Source organism: Falco punctatus (assembly GCF_963210335.1).
Source record: "Falco punctatus genome assembly, chromosome: 1".
In the NCBI taxonomy this organism is placed as follows: domain Eukaryota; kingdom Metazoa; phylum Chordata; class Aves; order Falconiformes; family Falconidae; genus Falco; species Falco punctatus.
Window position 1 is genome coordinate 94,244,850 of NC_137580.1, and position 19,931 is coordinate 94,264,780.

The window sequence follows — 19,931 nt, forward strand, 5'->3', positions numbered from 1 at the left end:
ACAGCTTGCAGCCTATCGTACATTTTGCGCTTAAGGAGCCTTTCCAGTCCCCAGCACCAACCTTTAAGTGCCGTTCTCCCTATCGAGTGGATTTGTGGATCCTCGTCATCCCCCCCTTCACAGTAGCCTCCAGCTGCCTGTGACTTAAAGTAGCCTTTTATTTCAAAAGTCTCCCTTTCCAGAAGGGATCACAATCACATGGGCTGAGCAGGATTTTGCCATTAGTGGGGGGTTTTCCTGTAAGTGTTCCCTAGCAGGATGCGTTTCCTCTTGCATAAGCAGGCTGAAAACCCTCCGAAGCCACAGAAATACATCTGTTGGATGCTTGAGACAGATAAATCCTTTATAAACAGGAAAATGGGCAAACTCATGGTAACTCTTGTGACACATCATGATGGGAGATCAGAAAGAAATGGAATGAAAAGTATCACTGTGCAAGCACGGCTGACTGCATCCTGCATTTCTAAGGTCCTTTTAAATACTGACACAAAGGCCAGTGGCAGAGCGGTACGGCGGGGACAGACAGTGGGAGGCAAAGTTAAATGTTGGGTAAAATTCAGCTGGTAGTCACTTGACATTTGGGAGGGGGGGGAGAAGAGTTTTGAAGGCCCTTTCCAATGTCCCCATGAGGACGTGTAAGATGCCGTGTGTCATGGAGCAGGATCCAGGAGATCAGTGCAGTCATAGATCTGTCAGCACTTCTATTGTAGTGGTCTTTGCAGGGTGTCTAACGCTTCTGTTTTAATTTTGCTGAGGGCTGTAACTCTGGCAAAATTTAAACTCCTTTCAACTCCTAGTCGTGAGGTTTTAAATCCTCCAAATTTGTACTTCACAAAAAAAAAAAAAAAAAAAGAAAAATTTCCTGTCTAGCAAGTGTATGGAGATCGTTCCAGCTCCTTAGCTAAGATTTAACAGCACAGACAATGATCTAATGAACTTCCTTTTTTAAAAACTCTTGCTCCAAGTCCACTTCCTAAGAGTAAATCCCTAGTGAAGCCTCATCAGCCATGGATGCACTTGCCCATTTGGGTATTTCCGAAGTCACTTCCCGGGGTCCCTGAACTGGCCAGGTATACTTTGGCATGTGTGATAGAGGCTGATTCAGCCTTGCCTGATGGTGAATCATCGGGGATGTGCCTTACCTGATCATCCTACAAGTGGCCAAGCTGGAAGCTGCTGCCCGCGCTGAGAGAACCTGTGGCAACCCAACTCAGCTGTGGATTTCTTGCAGATGCTGGAGGAGGGAGTCCTTTTGTTGCGCAATAAATGAGGATCTTACATGCTTTTCACATCTGAACAAGAGGCTGAAGTAGGGAGAAGATGATGACTTTTTCTTTTTTATTATTTTTTTTTTAGGTGCTCAGGCTCAAGCCGTTTTGTTTTTCACCTGCTGGCTTTCTGTGGGGTGCTTGAAAGATCCACCATCGTTGCTCTTTATAACTACAGCCTGCACATTTCCCCACCCCCACCCCCTCCCCTCTTCTCTTTGGAGAGCAGCCAGATCAAAATGGCTGTGATCCAACGCCAAGAATCACTCCCTTTGCTATGGAAATGAGGACTTGGAGGCTGCTCACCATGTGTTCATCAGAGAGTTCCTGCTAAGGATGATGAGCTGTAGGTGGAGAAGAGGGCAGCAAAGGTGTGTTCAAACCAATCTGTTTGGAGCAAAACAGGGTATTTTTGGATACATCTGATTCTTTGCATTTTTTTAAAAGGTCGTTTATGGAAAACAAAAAAAAAAAAATTAGCCTTTCCATCAAACAGTAAAAATGAGGGAAATAAAGTAGTAGAATTTCACCAGAGGATTGAGGGTGTTTCTCTACCATTAGAGTGGAAGGGGTGGCAGACCTCCCAGTACCTGATATTTGAGATAAGCTCTTTTTTTTGTGTGTGGTGTTCTGGTATTGATCAAGTGAAGAAAAGATGTAATTATCCAAGCTATACAAATAGTCCTTCCTAACTATCATATCCACATTCCCAGCATTAAAGCAGACAAATTGCAAAAACCCCAGGTATATGGTACATTGACACCAGGCAATTTGCTGCATGTTAACTCAGCAAGGCTTTACCTTTTTCTAAACAATCAGGTTTTAATCTTGATGCACAGTGGGATGGGAACGTTGCCAGTGGGCGAACAGTCATGGAAATTGACTGTGCATAAAGCAGGGGACTGGAAAAGTCCTTCTCCTAGGCAAGTCGTGCACCCCAGGCAGATGAGCGAGCAGGGTTTTGCTGCAAGGTGTGTTCTCGAGAGGGCTGAGCTGGCCGCAAGCTTCCTGTGGTGTTGCAGCACGTTGCGAGAGCGTCCCTGCTTCTTCAGGGTGGCCTGGTGTCACCTCGGGTGCCGGCGAGGGAGGGATGAAGGGGGTGATGCCGCTGTGGCAGGGTGCTCACTGCAGGACCTGGCAGGATCCAAGCTCTGGCTGCAGAAGTCCAGGCAGACAGCTTACGGCTGGGAGGAGCCCGCTCCAGATTAAAATATCTGACAGGTCTCTGAATGAGTCTACGCCATAAATTAGTAACTGGGTGTGGAACTGCATTTTTTTATGATGTATCTTAATCGGGCCTCGGGCAGCTTGATAGTACAGCATGCTGCTTGTCTTTCGGGGATCTCCGAGTAGAAATTCACCTTTTCTTTGTGCATGGTTCAGTGGGGCTCGGCGGGGGCCATGCTGTGAATCCACCCAGGGATGGAGCTGTGCCCTGCCTCACCCTCCCTCCTTCCCTGCCGGGGATGGCCGTGCGAGCATCCCTGGGGAGCCCACCGAGCTGCCTGTGCTGGCAGCACTCCACCTCAAGACATGACATACCATCTGCTTCGGCGGAGTTTCTCCCATCCATTTTGGATAACTTCATCTTTTCCTTTGCCTGAAAACAAAACAAAAACCCGCATCACACTGCGAACAGAGCAGTTGTAATTCCCCCCCCCCGCTCAAAAAAATGGATGCACTCCACTTCCAGGTGATTATCAGTTCTGTGTGCAAAAAATGGTTTGCTCCTAATATTTCATGGTCCCGTTGCATGAAAGGTACTGTCTGCCCTGCAGCTTCAGCTCTTCCATCTGGCTGTAGAGCTGAACGTGAACTCTGAGGGTGTTGCTGTGCATCGTGAGCATAAAAAGAAACTGGTGTCTGGATTTTGTACTCTTACCTGCTGGCCAGGTAGCAGCTCCTGGTTTATGACATCCCATGGCACTTGGGTGTCGCTGGGCGTGTGCACTGTGGAACAGGCTTTTTATTTGTGCTGCAAGTGAAATAGTTGGCAGAAAGTGTATTATGCAAGTCGATTGCATTAAGTACAGAGGAAGCCTAAGTTCATCTATAATAGGAGTAATCATTCATAATTTATATATAGCTTTTTTCATGTGGACGTCATAAACACGCCAATCATTGACATTTTGCATCTAAAAACTATACCAGTTTTTTCTTAAACGGCAGGATTTCTTAATATAATGCTGTTTGTGGCACTTGCTTATCTCTGAAAGGATTGAGTTAATTGGGGAGCTTTAATAGGACATTGGTGTAGAACTGGGACAGTGAGAAACGCTGCAGGTAAAACCCACCGACGATGGCTGGAAATAAATGCAGAGCCCTTGGTGCCTGCATCACCAGGTCATCAGTGGCCAAAAGCTTCGTGGCCTCCACCCTACCCCAGGGACAGTCCCCATCACACAAATGACCCCGTAATCAGTGCACTTATTATTTGTGCCTGCAGCGGAGCTGGCTTTTCCCCAACAGGTAACGCGCTGCCCGGGCTGGGACCCTTCGCCTGGGCTTTGCTCTTCCCATTGCGCTGGTGGCTCTGATGGTGCTTGTCCCAGGTTGTGCCAGCAGCAGCTGCCCAGACCGGAGCCAGAGCTGTGCTGGAGATGGCCAGTGCCGATTCCCAAATGCTCCAGCTGGATGTGGTTGGGGGGGAGCCGGTGGAAAACAAATACTCTGATTATTTTTTCTTATCTGTGCGGAAACTGGAGTATTCCACTGGATAGCTGTCTGTTATGTTAATGGTAACATTTTTCTCCTCTACAAACATATTGCGTGACTGCTGCTTTCCCAGCTCTGATGAGTACTTTCCTCTAGTTATTCAGCTTTTTGTTGCTGTTAATTTATCTTTTTTTTAACCGCCGAGACTACAAAACAGCCATCATTCCAAAGTCTCTTTTTTGCTCTGCTTTCATGCCCAGCCTTTGCAGTCAGAGACAGGCGTACAACCCTTTATCACTTTTGCTGCAGACAGGCTGTGCTGAGGGAGCCATGCTGGAGCCGCGTTCGGAGTCTCTCACTTGAGAGCATCAGGCTGGTGGGTCTGGAGCAAGAAGCTCCATGCAGCTGAGCAGTTTTTCCCAGCCTCTCCATGTGCTTGGGGACCTACTGGGAGGCAAGCTAGGAGGTGGACTCTGCTTTTTTTAAAAAAAAATAAAAATTTTTTGCTTTCCCTAGAGACCAGGGCAGAAAGATTTTTCTCATATGTAAAACCAAGATGCTATATGGAGGCTCCTCTTCTTCCTGCAAGAGCTGCTTGAGGGAGAGAAATCTTGTATGATGGGAAAAACCCTTCCCAGATGCACAGGCTCCAGGCAGTTGCTCGCTTCCAGGTTTGGTGTTCACATGCAGTGTTGTGCCCGTGTTGCCTTCGAGGTGCTGGAATTTTCCACACCAGCCCCTTTCCCTCTATTCTAACTTAAGCCTTCTTGAAAATTATTTTTCTCAAGAGAAGTGCTACAGACACACTAAGTTAATTTGAGTCATTACCTTGTTTCCATTACTCCTTTCTTCCTAGGAAACTAATTTTATTATTTTTTAGTGAGATTTTGGAGTTAGAAGAAAGAAATGGAAGCTAGCGAACATGTGGAACCACTTCACAGCAACACCGGATTTTGAGAGCTTGCATTTTTATTTACGTCTTCTGGACCCTGCCTGACTTGAAAGTAAACAAGTTCAATCTGAGACCAGATTTATCCCCGAAAATATGTGGAGACTTGTCTAAAAACTGCTTTTAGGATTAGGAACTTCCTTTACTGCAATAAGAGCATACATTTACAATGGGAAAACTGATGCTTAACTGGCAGATCCCTTCTGTAAAACACCCTTGGAAGTGCAGTCCAGTTGTTTGGTACCAAACAACCTTGAACTTTTTTTTTAAAAAAAAAAAAAAAAAAAGGCAAAACTGGCTGAGAACTTAGCAGGGCTAAAGCAAGGTGCAGGACTAATGAGTGAAACTGTATTTCTGTGTTGCTGGCAGCGGGGTGATGGTGCAGATGAGAGGGTCCCATGGAGGTCCTTGGCAGGCGTCTTCTGGGCGAGCAGGAGGTCCCTGCACCTGTAACTGATCTCCTTCTTTTGACGTTCCTCTTCCCTGCAGACACAATGAGGCGAGTGGTACGACAGAGCAAATTTCGGCACGTGTTTGGCCAAGCGGTGAAAAACGATCAGTGTTACGATGACATCCGCGTTTCCCGTGTTACTTGGGATAGCTCCTTTTGTGCAGTAAACCCCCGATTTGTTGCAATAATTGTAGATGCTAGCGGTGGCGGAGCGTTCCTGGTGCTGCCTTTGCACAAGGTAAGTGCTTTTTTGAAAGTTTCTCGCTATTACCCGCTCAGCTTTGTTGTTGTGGCAGCACTGGTTTATGAATAATGTCAAGGCTGGGAAGTCTCTGCAGTGCTGTGACAAACGTTGCTCAGTAGTGCCATGTAAGAACCCATTTAATGTCTCTGTAATCAGCCTGATGCTTCCTCGACATTAAACACAGCAAAGAAGCATTTTGTTTTACTAATCTGAGCCAGTTCCTTATGGCAGGAGTTTCTGCGTGGAATCACGCCCCTAATGAAGCCTTGTTATTTATGATAGCAGGGCTCAGGTTTTTTCCACTGTTGGGGATTCAGCTTTTTGAGCTCTGCAAGTGTCGCTTCATTCAGGAACGCACCTGAACCAAACTATTCCTTGCAGCCCTGTATCGGATGGATGCAGAGGTTTCAAGAAGGGTATTTCCATAGGTGATGTGGCCTTGGCATCTCAGCTGGTCCAGGCTGCTGCCAGCCCCTTCGGTTACTCTTTCTCTATACGGTGTAAGACCAGAATAACCTCAGTAAGAAAACAGCTCCTCCAGGTACCATCGCAGCTTTCCCAAATCAGAAGGCTGTGCCTAGGCTTTATCGTACTTCAGCCAGGTCTTTTTATCTCCCAGTACCTGATATACTGAGGAGAGGGGCTTCATCTGACCTCGGGCAGGGAAAAGCCCCTTATGTTCTCTGCTGTGCAAAGTGCTTGCTAAGGCTCCAAAAAATAATCTTCCAGTGAGCCCATACATACATGCAACTTCTTTCCCTTCCACTTTGAATTTATTTGTAGAGCCCCAGGGGTGTGCTTTGCAAAACACACAGAAAAGTTAGGTTCCAGTCCGTCAGCCACGAGAATGGCCGGATCAAAGGCTTGGAGGGAGACTGAAGAGATGGGTACAGAAGCCTTCCTGGCAGTCTCTTACAGTCCTGTGTTATAAAAGCACAGAAGTGAGCAGGAACTGAAATAAATTCCTGTTGCCCCCTGATACTGCATGGAAAAAAATGACAGAGCATCTTTCTTCTGCCCTTGTTGGAGAGGGGTGTTCTCCTCCCTTTCTGATGCTTAACCAGCACATTCTGGTGACGGAAGTCTTTTTCTGTAAGGTTATTTTCTTTGTGACCCTCAAGCTTCTCTCTTAACTATACACTTAAGATGTCCTCAGTCTGTCATCAGCCCTGTCCTTCTTTTCCTAGCTCCATTTGCAGATCTGCCCTGTTTATATATAGGACTAGTGACCAGAATTGAATATAGCATCCCACATGGTAAGCGCATCGCAGGAACAGAGGCTGCGAGTTCTCACTTATGCCTCGGTTATGCTAAGTGAAGCCAGCCAAGCCCCTAGCCTACTGAAATAGCTCTCTATTTTCCTCATCTTATTAACAGCCCTTCTTTGCAAGTATTCTGGTTTGCGCTCGTCTTCGGGCCACGCATCCTGCTCTTGCCCAAGCCACACACGGTGACACAGATCTCAATGGGAAATACCTTGCTCAACACAGCACGCGGTTGCACTCGTGTTGCATCACAGCATGATCAAATGCCAATGGCAAAGGACACTCACCCCTCTTTTTTTTTTTTTTCTCTCTTTTTTTTTTTTTTTTTTGCTCTTACTTCCCAATGTTTTCTCAGTCCCTGGCAGAAATCCCTGCTCATTCCGAGTGATCTGGCCTTTTGCATTTTAAGTGCCATCTTATGTTTGAGGGGGTTTTAAGTTTATTCAGCTGTTCCTCCTGCTTTCCCCTGTATTTGCATTGCCTTCGCGCCCTGAGCGATGTTCCTGCCTTGTCCAGCTATTTAATTCTCACATAGATGAAGGTTTCATGCAAAGCTGGAGGAACTCTGTTCCTAAACCCTCCAGCCCCACACGTTCTTTTGCAATGCAACACGTTGCTGGCTTTGCTGTAACCAGTTTCTAGGTTCCTCATTTATTTTTATAGCCTCGGCTGATGAAATTGTTCCTTTGGCTCCTTCAGCACCCGAACATTTCGGATTTCTGTTGACGGCCGTTTGGCAGGGGTAGGCACCGAGTTCCCACAGCAAGATGCTCGCTGGTGTACTTGGGGACGGGCTGATTTTAAAGCACGGGTTTGTAAGATCGAGCCATAAAACCCCACTTGCTGCACGTGCCGTGTGGCCGTGCCCTCCTGCCGGCGCTGAGCCGAGCCTGCGCCCCGCGGGGCCGCCGCCAGCCCCCGGTTTAGCGCATTTGAACCGTCATTTGCCTCGCCAAGTGCCGGTAGCGCCGTGGTTTTGTTGTTGTGGCGCTGCCTCTTGGCCGCCGGCTCCCTCGGCGGGCTGGGGGGCGCCCTGGGACCCCGCAGCGAGCGCCCATGTGGGGGCCGGAGGGGCCGGGCTGCTCCGAGCCGCCCCGCTCGCCCCGCCCGCCCCGCCGCGCCGCGCGCGCGCCCCCGCGCCCGCCGCAGCAGCACTGCGGCGGCCGCGGCTTTTTGCCTTATATGGTCATGGCAGCGCTCGGGGCCGCCGGCCGCCGCCGCGCTGATTGGCGGGGGCGGGGGCGCGGCGCGGCAAGTGCGCGGCCGTTAACCCCTGCGCTGCCGGGCCCAGCCGCGCCGCCGGGGCTCCGGTGCCGGTGTGCGGGGACCCAGGGGGCGCCATCCGCCGTCCCAGCCTTCGTTCCATCCTCAGTCCCTCCGTGCTCCATCCTCCTTCCCTCCTTCTCTCCCTCCATGCTCTATTCCCCTTCCCTCCATCCTCCCTCTCTCCCTCTGCCCATCCTCCTCCCCTCTTCCTCTGCCATATTCCTTCTTTCATTCCCTCCCTCCACGCTCCATCCCCCTTCCCTCCCTCCACGCTCCATCCCCCTTCCCTCCCTCCACGCTCCATCCCCCTTCCCTCCCTCCACGCTCCATCCCCCTTCCCTCCCTCCACGCTCCATCCCTCTCTCCCTCCCTCCACGCTCCATCCCTCTCTCCCTCCCTCCACGCTCCATCCCTCTCTCCCTCCCTCCACGCTCCATCCCTCTCTCCCTCCCTCCACGCTCCATCCCTCTCTCCCTCCCTCCACGCTCCATCCCTCTCTCCCTCCCTCCACGCTCCATCCCTCTCTCCCTCCCTCCACGCTCCATCCCTCTCTCCCTCCCTCCACGCTCCATCCCTCTCTCCCTCCCTCCACGCTCCATCCCTCCCTCCCTCCCTCCACGCTCCCACCCCTGGGGCTCCCCGCAGAGCCGGTGGGGAGCCGCAGCCGGGGCTGGTGCAGCTGAGCCAGGCTTGCTGGCTGTGGAAATGCTTTGTCTGAACTTCCCGTTTCCTTGCATGCACATGTGCAGGGCCTTTGCCAGGAACTCGCCATTCCCATGCTCCAGCAAGAGCCACGGCCACTGTCTGAGTTGCTGAAAATCGCAATTCCCACAGGTTGGTTAGTCTGGAGAGAGATGGCCTCTGTTGGAACGGACCACATATTTTTCAAAAGTGGTCATTTATATCAATTAATGGTGCCTAGATGATACGAGTCCAGCTAATCAGCATTAACTAGGGAAAAAAACCACTGAACAAACTTGCCTGCTTATTCTGGGCTAACACTGAGCAGAATGTTAGCATAGAGTATCACTGTTAGACTGGAAGCCTGCAGGGTTTTAGAGCTGATTTTCTTTGAGCCTTATCCCAGGCAACACAGCGGGTGCACTGGGAGGGCAGCCCTGGGATAAACCCCTTCGACCAAGCGCTGGGTGCCCCAGCCAGTCTGTGCTGGCTGTGCTGCGAGATGAGCTGGACGTCATCTCCAGCATGGTAGGTAGGGCTGCTGGGAGGGAGCTGAGGAAGAGGGGGGTGAGGGAAGAAGCAGTTTTCCTGCTCACATCCCCCGGAGATTTCCCGTAGGAGCGGGATGGATGGTGCAGCCACCTGGGTGGCTCAGTGTTGTGCAAGGACCAAGAGTCCATTGTTCTGCCTTGTCCCTCCAGCCCTCCCGTCCTCAGCCTTTCAGGTGGTGGGCTTGTCATCTTCACTGCTGCGTGTCCTTCCTGGCAGCACGAACTCAGGACTGCCGGTTATCCCATGGGATGCTGTTGGGAAGAGCCGTGCCCCTTGCTGTGTGGTGTGCTTGCATCCCTCAGATGACTTTGGAAATGGCAGGGCAGAGACCTCCCTGCCTCCGATGTCAAAGGAGAGGGGTTGTGGGTAATACACTCACCCAGCTCGATGGGTGATCCCGCTTTTACAGCCCTGATTAGAATTTTGTGGGTTTCTTGACGTGCTGGGGGAAGCGACTTGCAAATACCTGCATTTAGTCTGTGGTTCTGGTGCTGGGTCTACATTACAGCAGAACTGCATACAATTATTTTTCCTTTCCTTGAAAAATCTGTGCAGTTTTTATCTGCAAAGAAAAAAAATCTGCTGCAAAGGGGTCCTTTATGTTTCAGTTCATCTAGAAAGATGCCTTCAGCTGAACGTCACGTTGCATAAGGCTTTTAGAAGAGGCTTCTTCAGTCCCCTTTGGATACACCTTTTATTCGATTTTTCCATTTGTATGCCTGACTTCTTCTTGCACTCCCTTTACATAGGCAGCATTCCTCCAGAAGCTGGGATCAGATGGGTGCTGTGAGAGGCAATTAGCATGTGGGTGGGTGAGTGCACACCTCAGGAATGATCTTCTTGAAGGAATATGTTGTTCTGCAAGTGACATGCCTTACTGTTCAACCATGGCATATGTACGTTGTTAATCAGCTGTTCCAAATTCTCCTTCCTCCAGGAAGGACTGAAGGAAAAAAAATTACAATCTTTTTCTGAACTGGGTGTAAAATAAAATCAGGAGGTACTGCTGCAGTGGGTTTGTTGAGCCCTTCCAGCAATTTTTGGTGGAGCGTGGATGGAAGGATATGAATTAAAATGAGTTATGTTGTCTTGAGTTTGGCTTCTGAAGAGCCCTTGTCAGCCCTAGTGCTGTAGGTCTTTTTCATAGCAGTGTCCCTGTGAGAAAGTTGCAAGGTTAGAGACTATGAAGGGACATTTCTCCCTAAATTTTGGTCAGATTTTCATGCCAGCTCAAGTTTTGAATGTTGGGTGGAGGAGGTGAAAAATCAAGACAACGCTGCAACAACTGCATAAAAAAGGAACACACTGGTGGGTTTTAAAGACCAAAGTCATCTTGTGAGCAGTGGAACTGCTAAAACCTGGTTTCTTGTAGATTTTGCCTACATCTGCTCTGCATAGAGCAAATGTTGCCCAGGTCCTTTGCACTTCTTTTCTCTCTTGGCGCCCATCAGCTTGTGACCACCTCCCATGGGTGCTTCACTAGCCCAAGTGGGCTGTCTGTGCCGCTCAGGAGGGACATGGGCTTGAGTTATAATGCACCTTCCCAAGTGGGGCACTAATTTGGGTTTGTTTCTTTTATTTCACCTTGGGTTTTTCTTTAAAGCTGATTTAAACCAAAAAAAGTTTATATTTATCGCTGTCAGCTTGATTCCAATGGATCATCGGGTTCTAGTGTGTTAGGGAAGAGAGGGCAGGAGTGTGGCTGATAATTCTCATTTCTGCAGGTGAGCAAGCAGCAAATACTGTCCCCTGTCTTGCAGTCAACCGATAGTTTGTACAAACGTTGCTGCAATTTTAAGACCATGTCCAATAATGAAAGTTGAAGAGGAGCTTGATAGTTTTGCGTGCAAGCAGTACGAAGGAGAGGTGGTTTGCACTGGGGGAGCACCCGGTGTAATCCACATCTGCCTGCCTAAGCAGAGGTTAAAGCAGAGTGTGAGGAGTGGAGTAAGTTGCGTATTTGTCCTATCATCAGATGAAAGATAACGTTGCTCCACCAGCAGCTTGAATTTCTGAGTCGTTCTCTCTGTGGCATAAACTTCCTGGTTGCTGTAGGGTGCAGGTGGATATATGCCAGCCATACGTACAAGAGCAGGGTGTAGGGGGGCCTGAAAGGGAGGGTAAAGTGCTGGGTTAGCTGTTAAAACTTCAGCTAAACCGAAATCTTGCAAGTCCAGGGACAAAATGAGTTCAACAGAAATGGTTGGAATAAAGTAGTTTCTTTCCTGGGATCTGTTCAGACTTTCTTCTGTCTCCTCCTTTCCTGTCTGTGTTTTTACTGGTCCCAGTTTGTTTCGTCGTGGCTGGTGCTGGAGTCCCGGCTCGTCTGTTCCCAGCTTAGGGGGATGAGCATGTTTGGATGATGTGAGACGACTGTTCCCCGTGGGTCCTGTCTGGGTGCCCCCTCCCCGCTCAGCACCTCTCCCCTCTCTGGGTGGGTGCTCATCTTCCACCGCCCCCGCAACTGCAGCGGGTTTTACTGCTTCATCGCAGAATCCAGGACTTTTTAGGACACCAATTAGTTCTCCTTCAGTGGGAAAGGTAGTATGCCTGTTTTGCTAACAGGGGAATTAGCTGCTTTTGAAATCATACTTTATGGACAGAACAAAAGAGCAACTTTATATCTTGGTAATTGTAATTTCTGGACAACAGGTCTCTCTCTGTTTTGAATCTCTATCTTCTGCCTGAAGGCCTTTTACAGCTAAAAGTTAGCTGAGGCTGAAATTTCATTTTAAAGTTAATTCATTTTAGAGCTTTCCTCTAGAAACTGAGCCAGACATTAGCTGAAGTGCTGGAGTTGTGCTGTATACCCAGCTCTGAGTGACAGGAGTCAGCAGTCTGGGTTGGTTTTGGGGGGGCGGCTTGTGTTGGGTTTTTTTTTTCCTTCCTTTTTTTAAAGCCAATGTGCAAGTAGCTGATTGCTGCAACAAACTCTGTGAAGGATTCTGCAGGCAAACACACAGAGCATCTTGCAGTTGCAACCAGCTCTTACCTCTCCATTCTCCAGTCAGCTGCAACCACCCAAACCACAAAGTCCCCGGCTGCTGCCGGTCCTGTCCCAGCGGTGTGACATGAACGTCGTCACTGCTGCCTGCTCCTCCTGCCCACGAGCCCAAAACCCTCCTGGCGGCGCTCGGAGCGGTGATGCCAAAGCTGCTGGGGCTGCTCAGTGCAGGGTTTTTTAAAGCCCTGCTCTCGCTGCTGGGGCAGGGTTGGCTTTGTGCAGGATCCCTGTCTGTCCCCACGGGTTTTCTTCCTTTTCTTCCCTCCTCTTTGTGCATCCATTTAGGTCTGGACTCTCCAAACAAGGACCTTTGTCTCTGTTCTGTAGCAGCCTGTAATGTCACAGCCCTGCAGCTGTCAAGGTGACAAAACCAGAACGGGAGCACTGCTGAGGAATTCCTGGAAGGGAGCAAGTGATATTGACAGGGGTCCGGTTTGGAAGCAATACGAAGTTATGAATGCCTTAAAGTGTCCCATTGCATGACGTTACAGTAGACCTTTTGGGAGTAACACTTTTCATAATTTTCTGAATTAGTTATGGATGCCTTGATTGGTTTGCTGGGTGACTAACGTCTATTTGTCATGGTCACGAGAGAGCAATGCACTTTCCTTACATCCTCCTGCAGTATTTTCTCCCCGCTGCCTCCTGCGTGACCAGCTGCTGCGACCAGAGGTGGAGGTTGGGTGGCCAGAGCACATTAAACCTCACTCGATGGGACTTGGTGTCACTTGGTGTTTGTTGTAAGGAAAACACATAATTTCGCTCAGAAAAAAGGAATATTTTCTCTAACAGAGAAAAGGCACTAGTAGGTTTGCATTTCAAACTTTGCAGTTGTGACCTGATTTCCTTCCCCAAACTTCTGTGAAGTGAGGGTGGAGGAATTGCTTTTGCTTGTGCAACTTGATGCCACTTCCCTATTTTAAATGGTGATTTTAATGAGCGCAGCCGTGGGTCGGGGGAAGCAGCTGTTCTCCGTGATATTTTTACCATAATCCATGAGCTGTTTCGTGCAACCAATCGCCCTTTTCTGGCAGAGAAGCAGTTGTAAAACAGTGAGATTAATTCATAAACCTACCACTTTTAGGAACAGTTTTCCTGTGCCACTTACCTGTCTCTTCTGGATTTAATAACAATTTTTCTTCATCTCATATATCTTTTTTTTTTAAATTCTGATCTGGGATACATGAAAGCCCTAAATGAATTCATTTGGTAAGGGCAGCTTACCACCTGTTGAAGGACCTGAATACTGAGTGTGCTTCTAGTCAGTGCCATCCACCATGTTAATAGTAATCCTCAAATTCACTTTTTTGGCTCACTTCTCATAAAATACAACTCTCTGAGTTTCACAAGTTGTTACTGTGATGTGTCGCTCAGAGTCGTAATGGATTATGAGAAGGATTTAATTTCTTGAAGTTGTACTGAGTTAATTTTAAGCCATGTATCAACACTTGAGATTTATTTTAAATCCCTTACTAATTAAAAGATTACATTTTTTAAATAAATAAATAAATCCCCAAACCTGAGAGTATTACAGTAGTGTGAAAGTGCACCCATTTGGCAGCAAAGTTGCAAACCTCGTGGTGTTCTTGTGGCGGAGGCGTCTCTTTTAAAAGGAGTTGTATTTGGAAACGTTGAATTTTGTTTAATTTTACAGGCTGGTGGGTTGTTTTTTTTTAATACCCTACTGCAGGCTTCCTTTTGGCAAAGCCCCCCAGGTATTGTTTTCAAAGTTCTGTGCACAGCTAATCCAGTGCAACGCCGGGAATCGGGGTCTCCTGCTCCGGAGAGGCGAATGCTGCTGGGAGGAGGGAGCCTACGGTGTAGCCTGTGTGGATGTTATTTACAAAACTGGCTTAGAGAGGTGGTAAAGTAACACTTGGGAGTTAAAGCCTGCTCATTTCTCACCGTGCTGAGGGGAAGGTGTGCTGGGTCAGGCTCTGGGGTGGTGACATGGGGGGTTGTCCTTTGACAGCCCCCCCCCAATACCCTTTGAAGGGTCAGGCTTTCTAATAAAAGTGGTGGTGTTTTTTTGAAGTGGAGCAGATGCAGTGCATTTAGAAGCCTTGCTGGGGGAAGCTCTTGCTCTTTGTTATGCGTTCAGGAAAGCACCATAGTTTCCTCTGCCCTGCAAAGATTTTTTTTGTCTCTGACCACAAGTCAGTAGTTTCTCTGAAAGCTGTTGGACTTCTGCTAGCTGAACTGCAGCTTTGCACAGCGTGGCAGCCTTTTGGCCAGTAAGAACATAAGTAATTTCTGTCCGTTTGCATCCTTATTTATTCTGATTTTACTGTTCTGACGCTCTTCTCTGTGGATCCTGATGAGCAGTTAGGTCTTGTCCTTTCATGCCACAGTGCCATGTCCAAGCGTAGAAGCTGATGCCCCTGGGGTGTGCGTCGCCCTGGCATTGCCTTCCCCTGTCTGCAGGCAGCGTGACAGCTCCTTCTTCTTCTTTGCACTCTCTTTGCTTGGTTTTGTGAATTTTTGGGAATAGACGTGCTTGTTGCTGTATCTCCCACACTGCTTCTGAACAACAGCTCATTTTCCCCATCCTTACTCTGCCTGTTCCCTTGTTTGGTTTGCGTATGTCGCTATCCACACCCCGGCAGGAAAAGGGTGCATTTGACAGATGATGCAGATAAGCATCTTTTCACCTATAACACAAGGCAAAGATATTTCTGCTCGGTTTAGTTTAACTTCCCCTTTGTGCATCTATTTCTTCACGATCCGCATGGCTCTGGGCTGAGAAATACATGCCGTCCTGGTCCAAAACAGCTGCACCTGTGCATCCATCTCAAAGTTCCTAGCTTGAGGACAAGACTCACTTTTATTCCAGCTTGGTGACAAGACTGAGCTTTACTCCAGCTTGCTGCTTCGCCTGCCGAGGGGAGGGGACTTGCTCCTGCATGGGAGCTGGAAGCCTGTGGCTGCACTGGTCCCTTCTGCTTTTGGGGCATCCGTAGCTCCCTCTTGCCGTGGGCTCACACAGAGCCTCCATCATCTCCTTTTTCTCACAAAACACCCTCGGAGGGCTGCTGTTTAGTGAGCTAATGGAAGTACAAGATAGCTGGTTTAAAAAATGAGCTCCTTTTTAGGTGATCAAAAGCAGGCAGTGGGCTTGCTTGGTCCCTGCGGTCAGCTGGCTGTCACAAGCACTTGGCTTGCTGCTGCTTGTGCTGTTCAGGTTCATCGTGATCAAAACTGAAAGGTGAAGTTTGTGGTTTAATTTGCTCAAATTGATCTTTTTTTTTTTTTTTCTCCCTGCAGTAATAAATTACTGTAAAAACCCTAAGCTAAACTGACAAGCACTCGTGCAGCCTGCAAATAATTACCATAGGCTCCTCTTAGAAGATTACTCAGAGCCCTGCTTAGGAGTAAGAACAGGTAGTTACTGATGTCTCGTAGTATTAGTCGTTATTTTTTTCTTTTGGTTTAGATCTATATTTGTGTTTGGCCTGTAATGTGACTTCGGAAGTACATTCGTACGCATATGCTCTGCACGGTCCTTTTTTAATTAGATGAATTAAAATGGATAGGCTATACATGTCAGTCGGGTGTATTAATTTTTTTAATCCTATTTCACATTATAACATCCATGAGGGATTACACACTTTAATTTTTTGAATATCTGGTTTATGGCTTTTCATCTACAAAGCTTTTCACTTTTAATCATTTCAAAAGCATTTGAATGATCGTGACAGTCTTTTTTTTTGAAACCTCAGTTTGGCCATTTAGGAAACAGGGGTTGTTTTGGTTCTGTTTGGATCTATATCTCAGTTTTGATGCTAGTAGAGGTCTCCAGGTCAGTAGTCTTCAAAAGCCAGTATCCAGCATTATTCTGATCCTTTTGTGCATAAGACAGCATTGAATGGAAACAGCCTTCCGCATGGAGATGGGTAGGAGGCATATATTAAGGGATGTAACCTCCGAGGATGGGGAACGTTACCACCGAATGGCAGAAGTAAAATGCCAGCCATTTCTTCTGCATGTTTAAACATGAAAGAAGATGACCTCTGTCCCAAGACCTTTCCCTCCTGTGTCTCTTCTCCCGTTGCTCATGAAAAGGCCATCGTGGCATTCCCTGGAAACAAAACCCCTTGGAGCGGGACCCAGATTCTGGCCCTGGAAGTGCAGGAGTCTCCTGCTCACCCTGCTGCTCCCACCGTGTGTCTTCAGTATTTTAAATATTGTTTCCCATCCGTGTGAGACTTGACCGAGAGAGAACCATGATTACCCAGAGTGACTTTTCTTCCCTTTCACCCAGAGGAAGCAGGGGTATTAGGTGCATCAGCAGTTCGGGGGGGATTGGTTGCTTCAGGATACTGAGAGGCTCCATCAGCAAAACGTACACCCAGTTGGCAGAGCTGGTGCCTTTGCAACGACTGGGTTGGCATCACTAGATTGGTCTCCATTCGAACGGGAACATCTCATTAGCTTGTTTTCTTGGAAAGTTTACCTGTGTGGTGAGCTTGACTTTGGCAGCTTGCTGGTGGCCTTGGTCCTCTGGCCATGGAGGGGGAGGCAGGGAGTGGGGTGGGTGGCTGTGGCAGTCTGTCCTGGCAGTATTTATTCCTGAAAACAGTATTTTACTCTGCACAATTGTGTCCTAAAAACTTTCCATCTAAGCAAAATACTTCTATGATGAAAACAAGCAGACTTGGTACATTCAATGACCAGCAACACCCTTCAATTAAAATTTTAGCTTGGTTATCTTTAGCTGTTGCTGCCCGCTGTTGCAAAGCACAGACAAAACCAGAGCTTCAGTGGTCGGGCAGAGCCCTCTTCCTGAAACGTTGGGACAGACAAAGGGACAGCATCGGAGAAAATGCTGAGATATGGGCAGCAAAGCATCGCTGCATCCAAGGGGTGGCAAAGCCCTCCTGCGCTGAACCTCTGAACCCTTTCCTTGTAGCATCGGGAGCTTCCAGCTAGTTGATGCTGCAGAAAGAGAGTTGCTGGTTTGTCTCCTCCACAGATACATGAGACGATTCAAATTTCATGACGTTGTGAATACTGAAAGAGTTAATGGAGAATTAGGATCTCCTCTGCTCTGTGCTGTCCGTGTATTACAGCTCTCCTTCTTGTTTCCCTCCCGCAGACAGGCAGAATTGACAAGTCCTACCCAACAGTGTGTGGCCACACGGGACCAGTGCTGGACATAGACTGGTGTCCTCATAATGACCAGGTCATCGCTAGCGGCTCTGAGGACTGCACCGTCATGGTAAGAGTGTGTTTAATTAGTCTTGCAGGGTGGGGTTTGCTAAAAAGGCTGCTGCAGGTGACACTTGTATTTCTGAAGACGCCTCCTGTTCTGCCGATGCGAGAGTGGTCGTGGGCATTCTGCACGTTTGATCTCGCCGTGAGAAATGATGCTATCTTGGCTGCAGGACCTAGTGAAAAATTAGAGCATGAAGTAGCAGAGCGAGCTTTATAATCTGCCATAACAGTGGGATTTGGACTCTCACAACTGGCACTTTCTTCTCGCATTACTGGTTGAGAAGGTGCAGCCTCAGACTTCTGGGAAGAATCTCTTCAGCACTGAGATGACACTTCTTGTAACAGCCTTGGCTTGTGTCTTCCTGGCTTTGGCTTCAGTCGCTCTTCCATTTTTTTCTTCCCCTGGGGATTTGTCTGATGTTTGGGAAGAGGAAAGAGAAGGAAGAGTGCCAGTCAGGGGTGAGGTGTTTTGATTTGTCATGCTTTGCAGAAGACACAGGCGGCTCCTTACCTCAAATATCCTAATGGATGCAGTGGGGTGTGTTGCGAAGAGGTGGGGATTGGAAGGTAACAAGCCCATCAGCTTTCAGAATTGCTTCAGCCCTTGATTTCAGGGTGGCACTTTATGTTTTTCCTATATCTACAGGTTGTGAGTAGATGTTGAAAGGGCTTTTTTTAATAAATAAATAATAATCCCAATTCTGCACCTGACATCCTTGGTGCCGAGATGTATTTTACCTTGGTCGGAGCCCACTGAACAATAGACGACCTTGCCCAGTGATGGATGTGGAATCTCGTGTATGCAAACACAGCAGAATAAGTGAAAGAAAATCCTTGTAAGATGAAATAATGCCAAATAACTTCAGTGATCTTTGGCCATATTTAGAAATGCTGTAGGCTGAATGTTATATTGAAATCTTATTATAGATCATGTCAGATAAATTCCTTTGCTTCTGTTCATCGTTAAAATGTTTGGGAGGGGATTCATCCCAAGAGGCTTATCCTGGGACAGCTCTTGCCTGCAATCTCTCAGTCTTGGAAGCTGAAGCATGTTAACAAAATGTACTATATTTAATATTAAACGAAACAACAAGCTTTGGTGTTTGTAACGTTCACTACTGGACTAGAACTAAGCTTTGAAGGATGCAGGAACGTTCCTCCAGAAACCAGGATCCAGAAGGGCTGCAAGTCGGAAGGAACAGCTTGTGAAACATGAGCATCAACAGAAGCAGGGGAAGCTAAGGTCCATGGCTGCCTTTTTGGAGGCAAAATCAGTCTCTAATCTGAATGCGATGAGAAGTATGTTGTGAGGCTCCAGAGGGATTGAATTATGTAGAAAAACCAACAGTGTTCAGTTAAGAGTGGTCCAGATGCTCCTGATGTAGACACAAACTGCAGGAATCTGCACCTACAACCGCGCCAACAAGTTCTGTGGGGCATGGGTTCACGGTGGGTTATCTGCACGCACTGAAGTGGGGGGTGAGCTTCCCCTCCAACCCTGGAGGCAACACGTGTGTGGACAGACACCATGGGGTAGCTGGCTGCTGGCTTGCACACCCGTCTTTGGTGTAGGGTACTTCTTGGTGTGACTGCGTCTTGAGTGGAAGGGAGCAAGCAACTGGGAAGGTGAAGTAACCTGAGTCCTTGCGGTGCTTGAAGGAACAAGCATATGCAACTCGTGAGTTGGAAGATGTGAGGTGCATGTTAGCTGGAGGTTTAAAATGCAGTGAAGCTGAGTGCCACAGCAGCGATGGAGAAAGCAAAGGGGACTGAAGACTTAAGTTCAGTCTCCTGTTAAGTATCACGTAACTTCTGATGGGAAATCGTAGAATCCTAGAACGGTTTGGGTTGGAAGGGGCCTTAAAGACCACCTAGTTCCACCCCCCTGCCACGGGCAGGGACACCTTCCACCAGCCCAGGTTGCTCCCAGCCCCATCCAGCCTGGCCTTGAGCACCTCCAGGGATGGGGCACCCACAGCTGCGCTGGGCAGCCTGTGCCAGTGTCCCACCACCCTCACAGTAAAGAATTTCTTCCTAATCTAGATCTAACCTAAGCTAAATCTGCCCTCTTTTAGTTTAAAACCATTACCTCTTGTCCTATCACTATACGCCCAACTAAAATGATGTATCCCAAATCATTTGGGACAGTTGTTAACTGGGCTGGACAGAGCTAGAGTATGAAAAGAACGCCCCTGGCCTGGACTGTTTGGAAACAAACTAGATTCGCTAATGAGCCTTCCCATTTTTAATTGCTTTTCTGTCCTGGCACGAGTCATTTAGCATCCTGTTTTCTTTGCTTTTCTTTAGTAAAGGTTTTACAGTCCTGCTTCCTGAACAGCTTGTCACTGAATAAACTCATCTTACTTTAGAGGATATGCGGTT

At 48.1% G+C, this 19,931-nt stretch overlaps 1 protein-coding gene across 3 annotated transcripts in view; it reads left to right on the forward strand.

Moving 5' to 3' along the window:
* The window catches only part of CORO1C (coronin 1C), a 58,727-nt gene that overhangs the window by 25,895 nt on the left and 12,901 nt on the right, over positions 1-19,931 (forward strand). For all 3 annotated transcript variants that reach the window (XM_080373444.1, XM_080373446.1, XM_080373447.1), the window contains 2 exons: positions 5,362-5,561; positions 17,431-17,553. In XM_080373444.1, the coding sequence (XP_080229570.1) occupies positions 5,367-5,561; positions 17,431-17,553 (318 nt within the window). In that variant the 5' untranslated portion in view covers positions 5,362-5,366. The remainder of the gene's footprint in view (positions 1-5,361; positions 5,562-17,430; positions 17,554-19,931) is intronic.